General features: G+C 39.1%; 1 protein-coding gene across 1 annotated transcript in view; it reads left to right on the forward strand.

The window, feature by feature from the left end:
- Positions 1-354: 354 nt before the first annotated feature.
- TXNDC8 (thioredoxin domain containing 8) overlaps positions 355-15,812 on the forward strand; it is a 39,344-nt gene continuing 23,886 nt past the window's right edge. The window contains exons 1-4 of the mRNA XM_060153350.1: positions 355-378; positions 3,170-3,274; positions 9,061-9,120; positions 11,675-11,740. Coding sequence (XP_060009333.1) covers positions 355-378; positions 3,170-3,274; positions 9,061-9,120; positions 11,675-11,740 — 255 coding nt within the window. The remainder of the gene's footprint in view (positions 379-3,169; positions 3,275-9,060; positions 9,121-11,674; positions 11,741-15,812) is intronic.

Below are 15,812 nucleotides of genomic sequence, written 5' to 3' on the forward strand. Positions count from 1 at the left end.
ACTTTCATCTATTTAATATTACTTTGCTTATTTCTCATTTGGTGGTTGCCAGGGCTGGGGAAGGGAGGGGGTGCATGGAAGGTTAACAAGAGACAGACACATTTTTGACTCCGCCCACAAGGCCAGCAGTTGGCTGATTTTTGGCTGACCACACACTGACTAACTAGTCATAGCATCAAAATGAAATTAGCTCCATGTCTGCCAAAGTTCCAGATTCTAAGATGTCATGTTCAATGATGTCATAGAGAAGGTACCCTTATATTCCAGCTAGGATCCGATAGTTGATAGGAGACAGCTACAGTCAGCCAACTGAACCAACAGGAGAGTTTTGTCAGCAATTCCCAGGTGTAAGTCATGGTGCAGAATATTAGAGACATGGCAAGTATTTATGTGGCTTCAAGGAGTATTTCAAAAGAGACATCTTGAGAGCAGATTTGATCAACTTTAAGGAATATTTCCTCCATCCAGTACTCCTTCATTGCTCTGTAGCAAGAGGAGATTTTTCTTTTTTCATGCTTGTTCTTCATGTTGTTTCTTGAGGGATGGCACTCTCTAGAGAGTAGCCAAGAGAAAAATTGATCAAAAAGAGTTTTATCCCTTCCTCCGTCTCATTTCTTGCTCTGACTCTAGCTGGATCCAGGCCAGCTCCTAACATAGCCCATCCTGTACCTGATCCCACCAATTTTACCTTAGTTGTACCTGGAAAATTTTATGGAAGTAAAATAGTCCACATATTTCTTTTATCCCAGGAAAGAGAACAGAACCCCTAGACATGCCTATAGAATGGACCAGGGGCATTAACAAGTGTTTAGGTGGTATTTCATAAAATCACTTTCTATCCATTGTCCAATGGTACTGCCACAACAAATCTCAATACATATATGGGCCAGGGATAATTCTTTATGTAAAGAAAATTGCCTCTAAAAGAGTGGTTAAGGGCCTACATCATTTAGAGGTAGAGCAGGCATTTAGCATCCAGACATTCTGATGTGACCACATTACAGGAGGACCAGGAGCTGGAGGGAAGAGGGACACATAGGGGCTGGGTCTTCCCTCCACTAGCACCCTCAGAATTAGACTTTTGACACTTTCCCCAAATGTGCCTGCATGTAAGATCACAAATATGAGAGCGACCAGATTGAAAGAAGGCATTGCCATGTACCTTTGACATAAAAAAATGTTTTAGAAATAGCACACACTTGCTAATGATTTTGGTAATTCTTCTTTTTTTGGTTTTCTGGGACTCTCATAGAGTAGCTTGGAGTCTCACTCATCCTCTGAGAAGCCCTCTCCATCTCCTCCTCAGAGACCTATTCTGAGGGCCTACTGTCTCCTTTATGTCTTTATTCAAATGTCACATCGAGGTGGACCTTGGCCACCCCAACTGTGATTGTCATCCAGTGCCCATCTTTCCCTCCTGTTTTATTCCTCTCCTTTTTTCTTTATTAGCAATGATCACAAATTTACTATATATTTTACTTATTAATCTTACCATTGGTTTCCCCACCAAATGTAAGCTCCATGAAGGCCGTGGGTGGAATGTTTTGTTTTTTGTCTATGCTATATCCTAGCAGCGTGTCCAGTAGCTGGCATAGAGTCAGCCTCAGTAGGTACATGTGGGATCACTATGCATACCATGGGAGTATTACCTTCAGAGAACTTAGCCAAGTCAAATTCATTGGACCAGGTAGTCCATTTTACACCCTAACAACTACTGAGAAGAGAAGACATGTATGCTTTTGAGGATGGCATCTACCTTATAACTTCAGAAGCAACTGAGAAGTGGAGGCTTGGCGTGGCTTTTTGAAAAGTTAGTCACCCCTCTCTTGGAGGAATATTGGTAAAGGAAGAGCATGTCTTCTTTGAGTCATCCGTTTCACTTCTTGAAAGTAAATCAAATGGCAATGTTAATTGTCAAGACTCCCCTATTATGAAGTATATGCCATCTGTATGGAATTAACCCCATCCCTATTTCCAGTGATAGGCCCTGATTGATTTAACTCAATTAGTGATCCCATCCCTCCGTATTAATTAGTGGTCCAGGTATAAGCGCATGATGGCATTTGGGCCAGAGAGAGGAAGAGTGAGCCCCGTTACTGTAAAGAACTCAGGAGACGATTTTGTCTAGTGGTTAAGGAAATGGACTCTGGGGTCAAGCTTACTAGGTTAGCAATCCCAACTACACCACTCACCAGCTGGTTGACTATGAGAAAGTTAATAAATGTTAGTTTTTTCATCTGTGAAATTGGGATAATAATAATAATATCCACTGCATAGGGTGGTTGTAGAGATTAAGGAAGAGAATACCAAGCGCAGAGTAAATTAGATACTCTTGGTAGAATTCCAGTGAGAAAAGGAAAAGTAAATCTTGAACAGAGCACTGTGTATTAGCAGATCATTCATTCATCAACTAAATGCTCCATGAGCACTTACCAGGTGCCAGTTAGGGGCCATGGAGGCACAGAAGTGAGTCAGGATTGAGTTCTGCAGGGACTTGTTGGAAAGACAAGCCGTGCATGAAATAACTAGTGTAGGACATTGTTCACAAAGCAATCAAGCATAGATACCATGATCTGAGGTCCCAGGAGGGAAAATCTTACTTTACTTAGATGATACAGACAGTTGGTAGAAAAAATTCACTTAAGACATTCAGCAAGAAGCATGTCTAATCCTTAAATATATGGTTTTAACTATATCTTTAATAATGATCAGCCCACCCCCCCCCAAAACCAAACAAAACAAAATCAAGAAATGATTCAAGGTATTAGGTTAGCTCTCCTTTAGATTTCTCTGTTAATGCATGTTTAGGTCCTTGTTTAAAAAATCAAATATAGATGTCCACCTTGAACACCCATTCATCCCCGCCTTCCACCCCTCATCTCTCACTATCCAATCTCAGTCTCTCCCCAGAGGTATCCAACCATTATCAACCACCATTACCAACCCATCTGGTAAATAGAATCCTAACCTTTTTGTGTGGGTTTATCATCACTTATGTATACTTAGAAAGATAAATGTATATATATGCCCTCAGGGACATTTAGGAAAGGTTGGATCCCCTGGAGAACAATGGGGTGGGGCACCATAACTAAGCTGTCATTTTATTCCCTGCAAGACATTATGAGATTCAGTGATTGTGCACATTTCCTCATTTATGCTCTGGTCTCAGGATGAATTAAAAGCACTTTTGAAATCTGCCGAAAACAAACTTGTAGTAATTGAATTTTCAGCAAAATGGTGTGGTCCTTGCAAAAGAATTTATCCTCTTTTTCATGTAAGTATCATCAGTGTCTATTTCACAGCTTTAGAAGGAATTTAAAGTTCTTAAATAGTTTTCCCAATAAATCTTAAAAGTTTTGCCTTTATGAGCCATTATGGAATAACAGCTTCCCCCCCCCACTTGGTGCCTACTTCTTTTTTTATTATTATTTTTAAAATTTTTCAATTTTATTTAAGTATAGTTGATTTACAATGTTGTGTTAGTTTCAGGCATACAGCACAATGATTTGGACGGATAGATAGATAGATAGATTGATAGGGATAGAGATATTCTTTTTCAGATTCTTTTCCCTTACAAGTTACAAAATATTGAGTATAGTTCTCTATGCTACACAGTAGGTCCTTGTTGGTTAACTGTTTTATGTATAGCAGTGTGTATGTGTTAATAGCAACCTCCTAATTTACCCCTACCCCCCTTTCCCCTTTAGTAACCATAAGTTTGTTTTAAAATGACTGTACTATCCAAGGCAATCTATAGATTCAGTGCAATCCTCATCAAATTACTAATGGCTTTTTTCACAGAAGAGAAAAAAAATTTTTTTTCATTTGTAAGGAAACACAACTAACCAATAGCAATCTTGAGAAAGAAAAACAGAGTTGGAGGAATCAGGCTCCCTGATTTCAGACCTCACTAACAAAGCCACAGTAATCAAAGCAGTATGGTACTGGCACAAAAACAGACATATGTAGATCAGTCGAACAAGATAGAAAGCCCAGAAATAAACCCACGCCCCTATGGTCAATTAATCTATGACAAAGGAGGCAAGAATATACAACGGAGAAAAGACCGTCCTTTTAGTAAATGGTGCTGGGAAAACTGGACAGCCACATTTAAAAGAATGAAATTAGAACATTCACTAGCACCATATACAAAAATAAACTCAGAATGGATTAAAGACCTAAATGTAAGACCGGATATTATAAAACTTCTAGAGGAAAACATAGGCAGAACACTCTTTGACATAAATCACAGCAGTATCTTTTTAGATCCGTCTCCTAAAGTAATGGAAATAAAAACAAAAATAAACAAATGGGACCTAATTAAACAAAATATTTTGCACAGAATCATAGTTTTTTGAAGCATCCTGGTTAACCTGAATATAATATAGTGAGATCTAATTAGATCATTAGTATACACACCAGAAAATTAATGTTACTTGTCTATGGATAATTCTGCAAGGATCATCAAAAGGTGCGAAAGAGTACAATTGTACAAAGCAATGGATTATTCATAATAATGACATTTTACCTAAGTTCCAGAATTCAGAACTTCCAAATATTGGAATAGATTACAGATGAACATGATACTTGTTTTTAACTATAATATAAAAGAATAAACTGCTCCCAATCCTTCCACCCTATTATCAGAACAAATCCTATGTCTCACATATTCCTTTCATATCTGAACTCCTTTATAAAATATCTTAGTAAAACATTCCACTTAGTTGTAATCATATACTTATATTCAGATCTTTTTCCATATACACATTTGTTCATGTTTTTATCAAGTTTCCAGATTATCATTTTCATGTCTATACAATGTTTCATCTAGTTAATTTTCCTATTACCCCATTTAAGAGTTTTCACCATTGAGGGATGGGGAGGGAGGTGTATAACGTGCGGCAGAAAGAAACTCAGGGCATTTTCTTTTCATTTCTCCTTATTGCACAGATGTTTCACATTTATGGACCCTTTTATGAAATCTATTCCTTCAAATATAAAATTTGGATTTCTCTACACAACTGAAAATACTCTGGTTTATTTTCAGCAAGATTTCTAACATTTCAACTTTTTTGACTTAAACTCTTCAATCTACCTGAATTCATTCTAACCACAATCACAACCTTTGATATTTAATTTTAAAAGAAACATATTCAAATAGAGAAATTGGCTACATGACATCTCAACATCTATTCTCTGCCTAAAATTCTTAGAATATCCACAGGGAACATTTTCATATCTGGCAGGCCCCTCTATTCAGACACTTAAACTTAGAGTCTCCAAAGTTTAGCTTCAGGAGTATAACTACCTCACCTGCCACAAAGTCAAAGCTGATCAAATTTCAATGGCCAATGAGGCATTTTAATCTCGGGCTTGGTAACCCCTTTCTCCCTTCATACCTTCGGGGCCCTGAGGGTGGTAAGGGCTCTGCTACTGTTGTGTGAAGACTCTCACAGCTCCTCAACACCCATCCCTAACTTTACAGTTATTTATAGTTAGCCCTTTGGTGATAAATGTCCCTAAGTTATCCTAATTTGAATGTGCCATCTGTTTTCTGTTGGGATCCAGACTAATGCACACACCGTTTTTAAATTTGGGTGTATCCACACTGTGAAATACTATTCAGATGATAAAAAGAATCCAGTAGACCCACACATAATGAAGGAATTACCTCCAAGACAACAATAGAATTAAGTAAAAAGAGAACAGTATAGGAAAATGTATACAGTACATTTATGTAAAACAGAGATACATATACATATGTGTGTATGTATATATCAACATATATACATATAATATGTAGACAAAGGGAAGCAGAAGATGCATATCAAACAATTTTTTTTTTTTCTGTGAGAGGGAGTGAAAATTGGGGGAGGATTGAGAATGGGAAAAGTCCATGCTTTGCTTTATTTTTCTTGTAATGTTTGAACTTTTTCAAGAGAAGGTATTCATCACGTGTCATTTATTAAAAACTCATTGTACATAATGGAGTTGGAGGAAACGCTTTTCTTACTCTAGGGCACTTTGTTGGAGATCAAAATAGAAACAGAAACCAAATTAGACTGAAAAGGATTTTAATACGAGGAGTTAAATGCTCATAAAATCATTACAAGACTGGATGAATGGGCTCCAGACGGGAACCCCATGAATGACTCAAAAGCACAACAGACCCACTTGAGGGGATCCTAACTTTACCAATATCAGATGTGAGAAGAGATGGGAAGCCACTACTGGGAGAAAACAAACAAACAGAAAAACAGCAGTCGGGGAGTTAGAATCAGAATCCGGAAGCTGATGTCGGGGCACTGGATCCCTCAGCATAGCTGCTGCCTCCAGCACGATTACCCTCCCACACCCCAGTGCTTTCCAGCAGGACATCCAAAGATGAAAAGAAAGTAGCCCTGTCTCACTTCTGCCTTCCAAGTCTTGCCTTCATGCATCTCACTGGTGAAACCAATTTGCATCCAGAACTCTAGCTGCAAGGGAATCCAAGGAAACTTTACCTTTTCCCTTTTCCAGGTTCTGCAGGAAGGTGGAATGGAAGTGAGCCAGCTATACCATTACTCTAGGTGGGGAAGAGTTCAAGACATTTTCAGGGGCTTCCCTGGTGGCACAGTGGTTAAGAATCTGCCTGCCAATGCAGGGGACAGGGGTTCGAGCCCTGGTCTGGGAAGATCCCACATGCTGCAGAGCAACTAAGCCAGTGCACCACAACTACTGAGCCTGTGCTCTAGAGCCCGTGAGCCACAGCTACTGAGCCTGTGCCACAACTACTGAAGCCTGTGTGCCTAGAGCCTGTGCTCTGCAACAAGAGAAGCCACCACAATGAGAAGCCAGCGCACCGCAACGAAGACCCAACACAGCCATAAATAAATAAAATTTAATTAATTAATTTTTTTTAAAAAAGACCTTTTCAGACACACAAAAACTAAAAGTTGACAACCCAGAGTCTCTGCTAAAGGATATATGGCAAGAAGAAAAAAAGTAAATCATAAGCAAATGTGGATTTTAAGAAGTGATTTAAAACTTTAAGTCTTGAGTAAATTCCACAGTCCCATTTGATCTGGGCCTTGATGATTAAGAGCAGGGGTCAGGAACCTTTTCTGTAAAGGTTAAAGACAGTCAGTATTTTCAGGTTTGCAGGTTATATGGTCTATGTCATATATACTCAGCTTTGATCTTGTAGCACAAAAGCAGGCAATGGCAATACACGAATGGGCAAACATGTTCCAATAAAACTTTATTTATGAGACCATGTGGAGATCTGGATTTGGTCTATAGGGCAAAGTTTGATGACTCTGGGCTAAGAGGATTACCTGGCATAGAACCCCAAAAAGGACATTTCTGGAAAAGAGGAGGTTATAAATTTGTTGAGAAATTGCATGGTATGATCGTGGGAAGGCAAGTACTCTGTGAGGCTAACTTACGGTGTATACAGCGGAAGTAGCAACACACGAGCCTTGAAAAGGAAGCTGAGCCCAGATGGAGAAGGCCCTTGTGTTATAACTTAATGAGTTGCTGTAGAGTCAAAATAGAAGAATATTTAAAAAGGTTTTGCCATGATCAAATGTGGGTTTTTGGAAAATACTTTTGGCAGTGTTGTATAAGAATGGGTTGGAAAGACTGAGGCAGGTAACCCAAGGTGAACAACAATATCAATGATGAGTTTACCAAAACTAGGGCAGTGATTTGGGGAGAAAAAAGGAAAGGTCAAATTCAGGAGACAGTTTAGAGTTAAGAGCAAACAGAACAGGTGACCAGATGGTAACAGATTGTATGGGAGGAAGAACAGAGCAGGAGGAAGAATTTTTGTTGAGGGCAGAGGAGGGTCCTAGGTAGATGGAGTGGAATAGTGAGGGAAGGCAGTGTTCACAAGGGAACCCCAGTCTAGCAACGAACCTGTACCATCTGTACCATGTCTTCTGACTACTACTCAATACAAAACTACTATAACCCTGTCCACTTCCTGTCAGACTTGGGAGACTCTGAAAACTTCCTAAATAGAACCTGACCCTGAAATCAGATGTCCACATAAGTCAAACCCATTGCCCCACCTGACTGCTACTGGAGAACACCCATGTATCTTGAAACTTGAAAAGTGCAAGTCAATTTCTCCAGAATTCTTGGGCAACACCATCTTCCTGCCAGGCGTGGAGATGCTGCCAGTCAAAATCAGCATCTTTTTTTTATCTGCAAAGTACTCTAAGATACCAAAGACCTTTGTATTTATTATCCAAGAGTTTTCCCCCAATTTCATCATCTTGATGAGCCACTGAAGAAAGAACTCCCACTTCGGGCACATTTCATGGACAAACAACCGGAGAGAATCCCTACAACAGAACTCTGCACCTAATGTCCACCTAATCAGTCCATGTCATGCTGCTTCCTGCTTGCCCACAGGAGCAGCCGCCAGTGACAGCTCCATCCGTTGCTGTCTCCACTTGGCCAAACTCTGGACACTTCATACCACCATTGAAGAGAGGTTTCATTTGAAACAGGTCAATGGAAATGCTTGAGATATGATGTTAATGCAAACAAATCAGTATGCTATTAAGTGCCCTTAAAGAATGAACCTAGCTGTTGGGAAAAAAGAAAATCCCAGGAGCTGACATTTACAGGCTGCTTCTGCATCCACTACCCCATATCCATTACCAACACCACTGTCACCACCGCTGTCAAAGATGCTTCCAGAACATCTGGAACAGAAGCAGGAGAGTTGTTTTTCCCTCCTCCCATTTTCCATTTTCCTGCAAATGCTTCCCACTGGCAGAACCTAACAGGAAGACAGCTGGCAGAGGATTCTGGAAAATCTAGTTTTGATACATAGCAGGACACAGACTTTAGACTCTGGTTCTGCCGTTGATCTTTGCTTGACCTTGGCAGCATCCAACTTTGACTTTCGTGCTTGAGGTTCTAGGCAGTAGTGCAATGCCAGAATGATGCTTAGCTCTCTTGATCAACCTTTTTGTTCGGTTTTGTTTTTGCTAAAAGACATTGCTGGTGTGTGATTTAATATTAACATTAAGCTAATGAGGAATTTTTTACTCTTTTACTTTGAAGGAAATGTCTGTGCAATACCGAAACGTCCTGTTTGCTAGTGTGGATGTGGACGATGCTCGGGTAAGAATCTTAAATCCTTCCTTGTAGATATGTAAAATCCAACGCAATGTCATTGAGAGTGCTGTCTCAGTGATTATATAAGCAATTTAAAGTGTGATGAACAGGCTTCCCTGGTGGTGCAGTGGTTGAGAGTCTGCCTGCCGGTGCAGGGGACACGGGTTCGTGTCCCGGTCCGGGAGGATCCCACATGCGGCGGAGCAGCTGGGCCCGTGAGCCATGGCCGCTGAGCCTGCGCGTCCGGAGCCTGTGCTCCGCAACGGGAGAGGCCACAACAGTGAGAGGCCCGCGTACCGCAAAAACAAACAAACAAAAATATATATATATAAGTGTGATGAACTGTAGTAAACTCCCTCATAACGTTCTTGTATATTTTGTATTTTTTTTAAAAAGACAATAGATATGTGGCTCTCCTGCTGCCCCCTGCCTTCCCATACTATGGCAGAATTCACTAATCAAGCCTAATATTCTTCACCACTTGCTCTGGACTCTGCCCCACAATCCTGCTCAGTAGAGTTGCTCTAGACAGACAATACCAGTTGGTTGAAGTTGAGCTCAGAGTGAAAACTGATTTTCACCCCTATAATAGATTATTATTCAATTTCTAAAACCTAACTCAATGCATTACAGACATTTTAACATAACTTGCTTTCCCCTTGCTATAGCTTATGCTTTTTGTGGGGTTTTTTAAACACCACAAGGAATTCCAGGAAATCCTTCCCTTACCTCCCTAGAGCCTTTCTTCCTCACCCCCCCCCGCAAATATAATCAGCCCGTGTCCTCAATCAAAATGTGCTTACTGATACACACAATGTGTCTACAAAACTTTTCTTCCTAACATTTGTTCACTTATAATGAGGAAAAGTACCGATAACAAGTGGCCTATGCATACATTGGATTGAATTTGAGCTTTAGAATTTAAAAAATCTACTATTCACCCATCCTGCCCTTTAATAGTTTTGTGACCTCTTATCAGTTAACCTCTATAAACTTCACTTTCTCTGTATGTAAAACAAGGTAATAATTAACGGAGTATGGTAAGATAAAAGGCACAACATATATGACATACTACCCAGAACATAAAAAAAGTTCCATTTTTCCATTTCCTTCAACTTTCATTAAAGTATGACAGTGTGTGATTGTCCTTTAAGATGAATCATATGCTATGCATTCAGAATACACAGCTAGGGTTATTATCTCTTTGTCTTTTTCATATTCACAGAGTTGTGCACCTGTCACTACAGTCAATTTTAGAAAGTGTTCACAACTCCGGAAAGAAACACTGTTCCCTTTAGCAGTCACCTCCCTGCCCCGATCCCTCCATCCACCACCTCAACCCTAAGCAACCATAAGTCTACATTGTCTCTAGATTTGCTTATTCTAGCCATTTCATATACATGGAATTATAGAATATGTGTTCTTTTGTGATGGGCTTCTTTCACTTACCATAAGCTTGCAGGGTTCATCCATGATGGGGCATGTATCAGTACTCCATTCCCTTTTATTGCTGAATAATCTATTACCTTTTTTTATCCATTCATCCTACGATGGACATTCGGGTTGTTTGCAACTTTTCGCTATTATGTCTAATACTGGCATAAACATTTATGTATACATTTTCGTTTCTTTTGGCTATATATCTAGACATGGAATTGTTGGGTCATATGGTAACTCTTTATTTAACTTATTGAGGAACTGACAAATTGTCTTCGAAACAGCTGCACTATTTTACATTCCCACCAGCAATGTATGAGGGTTCTGATTTCTCCATACCCTCAGCAACATGTGTTATTTTCTTTTTTGATTACAGCTCTTTGTCTCTTAAGGTGAAACAAAATGCACAATTTTCTTTTCTAATAGTAATGTATTCATTGTTGTCATTGCTGTGGTCATGAAAATGATAATGTAGTGGGGGTGGCAGGGGAGAGGTTTTGATCCTGTGGGTGGCTAATTTTCTTTTGACTCAAACAAAATAAACGGAAAGTGGTATTTGAAATCAGATTGTAATGGATTAGAGCAATTGGAGTGCTAACATATTTTCTTGTCTCTTGGCTCCAAATCTTTCACAAAGATGGGCAGTGAAGAGGCATAAGGCTTAAAAGAAAGAAATATGCAAGCTTTACTTAAAATGCAAGACATTATATCACCCCATGTCTCAAGTGTGAGTTATAAAGAGACCTTTACCCGTTCTTATTTTTTACAATATGCTCTTTCCATATTGGATTCCACTGGCTCCCTTCTGCCGTCTTTCACAAGCTCTTTTAAATAGAGCTCATTTTGTCCTTCAGTCCATTCTGTTTTGGCCCCCATCTCTCACCCGTCTCCTAGAGCTCTTGAATGAGAAAGCTCAGGAATGCTGGAAACAGTCATTTTTTCTACTGTAACATTCCTGGAAGCTTTGAGGATATATTAGAAAAGTTCTTGGCAAGAGAATCTGTAATGTATCAGCTGTCCCTGGGCTCTCAGACATGCCTCCTGAGACGTCACCAAGTACCACTGTTGGTCCAGAGAGAGGATACCAAAACTGTGACTTCATGCTACTTCTTTCATTTTCCAGGAGTTGGCCCAAATTTATCACATCAAAGCAATGCCCACATTTCAGATGTTCAAGCAAGCCCAGAAGGTATGTTTCTATGGTAACTGGCAGATTGAAATAGATTATAGAGCCATCAGAGTCTTAAAAAAAAAAGGCCTGGGGTGTCCTGGATGGACGAAACAACTGTATTTATTTTCAATCTTAGCAATGTAATTCTTAGTTTCTGAACTTTACATATTGGCAAGGGGTAAAAAAAAAGGCATGAATCGTGATAAATCTCCCCATTCAGACCATTTGAGGTGTCCCAATCCATATGAAATACCCCACTATTATCCCTCTCTGGGGCAGAACCATCAAAAAAGAACCTTATAACAAGGGGCATGATGAAATTCTCTCACAAATATATACACGTTTTTCACACTTGGGCAAACATCAATCAAAAGCTATTACAAGGTTAAATAGCCTAGTGGTTGACCAGGCAGGTTCTGGGCTGATTTCTTTGGTTCAAAAACCAGTTCTTCCACTTCCCAGCAGTTTACTTAATAACCTCTTGGTATCTTAGTTTGCCTATCTGTAAAAACATGGATCGTAAAAAGTTTCCCCCTCCTTAGTGAAAATGAAATGAATTAACATGACTAAACTTTTTAGACCCATCCTGACACACATGAGTATGTTATGTTAATTACCTCGAAGATATTAATGGAATGGAATGCCTCAAATACTTGGTGTGTGATGAAACTAGTAATTACATACATGGCTGGGAGCACAGACACTTGTGTGTACCTTTTGAAAGGTGATTTTGCAACACACTTAAGATGAACAAACTGTTCATTCCCTTTCACACATTATCCCATTCTTGGGAATTTTTGCTAATGAAATACCTCATGGAAAAATAAATGGCTAAGTGCATAGTAATTGTAGCATTATTTCTAACAAAATATGGAAGCAAGTTAAATGGTTTTTTTTTAGTAGAGTGGCTAAGTGATTTATGATACATCTAGTCTATGAAACAGTATGCAATTAAAAAGGGTTATGGACAGAAAAGAAGCAGATTCACAGATACAGAAAACAAACTACTGGTGGTGGGGGAAGCGGTATAGGGGTGTGGGAGTGGGAGGTACAAACTATTGGTTGTGACAGGCTCAAGGATGTATTGTACAACATGGGGAATATAGCCAATATTGTGTAATAATCATAAATGGAAAGTAACCTTTCAAAATTGTAAAAAATGTTTTTAATTGTTTTAAATGATTGAGCTAAAAGATTAAATAAATAAATAAAAGAGTTATGAAGAATATATGTAAAGTAAAAAAAATTCATACTTAAACTTTGTAAAGATTACGTAAGTCTGCAGTACAGAGAATGAGAGCATTTGATATGCTAGCTGTAGAATTTTATCTTCGTTTTCTATTTGTGTGTATTTGCTGTAACATAATTGAAGCAATAGATTTTTTTTTTGGCTGCGTTGGGTCTTTGTTGCTGCACGCGGCCTTTCTCTAGTTGCCGTGAGCGGGGGCTACTCTGTTGCGTTGCATGGCCTCTCATCGTGGTGGTTTCTCTTGTTGCGGAGCACGGGCTCTAGGCACGCGGACTTCAGTAGTTGTGGCATGTGGGCTCAGTAGTTGTGGCTTGTGGGCTCTAGAACGCAGTCTCAGTAGTTGTGGCGCTCGGGCTTAATTGCTCCGTGGCATGTGGCATCGTCCCGGACCAGGAATCAAACCCATGTCCCCTGCATTGGCAGGTGGATTCTTAACCACTGTGCCACCATGGAAGTCCCAAAGCAGTAGATTTAAATAATTTTTCCCCCCAAAAATGACACTACCTATTTCCTCTCTTGAGGTTTTACTTGAAAATTGAAACCGTTTAATGTGTACATTCTTTTTTTTTAACAACTTTATTGCAGTATAATTGCTTTACAATGCTGTGTTATTTTCTGCTTTATAACAAAGTGAATCAGCTATACATATACATATATGCCCATATCTCCACCCTCTTACATCTCCCTCCCACCCTCCCTATCCCACCCTTCTAGGTGGTCACAAAGCACCCAGCTGATCCCCCTGTGCTATGCAGCTGCTTCCCACTAGCTATCTATTTTACATTTGGTAGTATATATAAGTCCATGCCACTCTCTCACTTTGTCCCAGCATACCCTTTATCATCCCCGTGTCCTCAAGTCCATTCTCTCTCTCTGTTTTTTTTTTTTTTAGATTCCATGTATATGTGTTAGCATATGGTATTTGTTATTCTTTCTGACTTACTTCACTCTGTATGACAGACTCTAGATCCATCCACCTCACTACAAATAACTCAATTTCGTTTCTTTTTATGGCTGAGTAATATTCCATTGTATATATGTGCCACATTTTCTTTATCCATTCATCTGTCGATGGACACTTAGGCTGTTTCCATGTGCTGGTTATTGTAAATAGAGCTGCAGTGAACATTGTGGTATATGACTCTTTTTGAATTATGGTTTTCTCAGGGTATATGCCCAGTAGTGGGATTGCTGGGTCGTATGGTAGTTCTATTTTTCGTTTTTTAAGGAACCTCTGTACTGTTCTCCATAGTGGCTCTATCAATTTACTTTCCCACCAACAGTGCAAGAGGCTTCCCTTTTCTCCATACCCTCTCCAGCATTTATTGTTTGTAGATTTTTTGATGATGACCATTCTGACTGGTGTGAGGTGATACCTCATTTTTGTTTTGATTTGCATTTCTCTAATGATTAGTGATGTTGAGCATTCTTTCATGTGTTTCTTGGCAATCTATATATCTTCTTTGGAGAAATGTCTGTTTAGATCTTCTGCCCATTTTTGGATTGGGCTGTTTGTTTTTCTGAATATCGAGCTGCATGACCTGCTTATAAATTTTGGAGATTAATCCTTTGTCAGTTGCTTCATTTGCAAATATTTTCTCCCATTCTGAGCATTGTCCTTTCATCTTGTGTATGGTTTCCTTTGCTGTGCAAAAGCTTTTAAGTTTCATTAGGTCCCATTTGTTTTTATTTCCATTTCTCTAGGAGGTGGATCAAAAAGGATCATGCTGTGTTTTATGTCGTAGAGTGTTCTGCATATGTTTTCCTCTAAGAGTTTTATAGTGTCTGGCCCTACATTTAGGTCTTTAATCTATTTTGAGTTTACTTTTGTGTATGGTGTTAGGGAGTGTTCTAATTTCATTCTTTTACATGTAGCTGTCCAGTTTTCCCAGCACCACTTATTGAAGAGGCTGTCATATTTCTATTGTATATTCTTGCCTCCTTTATCAAAGATAAGGTGATGATATGTGCGTGGGTTATCTCTGTGCTATCTATCCTGTTCCATTGATCTATATTTCTGTTTTTGTGCCAGTACCATACTGTCTTGATTACTGTAGCTTTGTAGTACAGTCTGAAGTCAGGAGCCTGTTTCCTCCAGCTCCATTTTTCTTGCTCAAGATTACTTTGGCTATTTGGGGTCTTTTGTGTTTCCATACAAATTGTGAAATTTTTTGTTCTTGTTCTGTGAAAAATGCCATTGGTAGTTTGATAGGGATTGCATTGAATCTGTAGATTGCTTTGGGTAGTATAGTCATTTTCACAATGTTGATTCTTCCAATCCAAGAACATGGTATATCTCTCCATCTGTTGGTATCATCTTTAATTTTGTTCATCAGTGTCTTATAGATTTTTGCATACAGGTCTTTTGTCTCCTTAGCTAGGTTTATTCCTAGGTCTTTTATTCTTTTTGTTGCAATGGTAAATGGGAGTGTTTCCTTAATTTCTCTTTCAGATTTTTTATCATTAATGTATAGGAATGTAAGAGATTTCTGTGCATTCATTTCGTATCCTGCTACTTTACCGAATTCATTGATTAGGTCTAGTAGTTTTCTGGTAACGTCTTTAGGATTCTCTATGTATAGTATCATGTCATCTGCAAACAGTGACAGCTTTACTTCTTCTTTTCCGATTTGGATTCCTTTTATTTCTTTTTCTTCTCTGATTGCTGTGGCTAAAACTTCCAAAACTATGTTGAATAATAATGGTGAAAGTGGGCAACCTTGTCTTGTTGCTGATCTTAGTGGAAGTGGTTTCAGTTTTTCACCATTGAGAATGATGTTGGCTGTGGGTTTGTCATATATGGCCTTTATTATGTTGAGGTAATTTCCCTCTATGCCTACT

This window comes from Lagenorhynchus albirostris, chromosome 7 (assembly GCF_949774975.1).
Source record: "Lagenorhynchus albirostris chromosome 7, mLagAlb1.1, whole genome shotgun sequence".
NCBI classification, from domain to species: Eukaryota; Metazoa; Chordata; class Mammalia; order Artiodactyla; family Delphinidae; genus Lagenorhynchus; species Lagenorhynchus albirostris.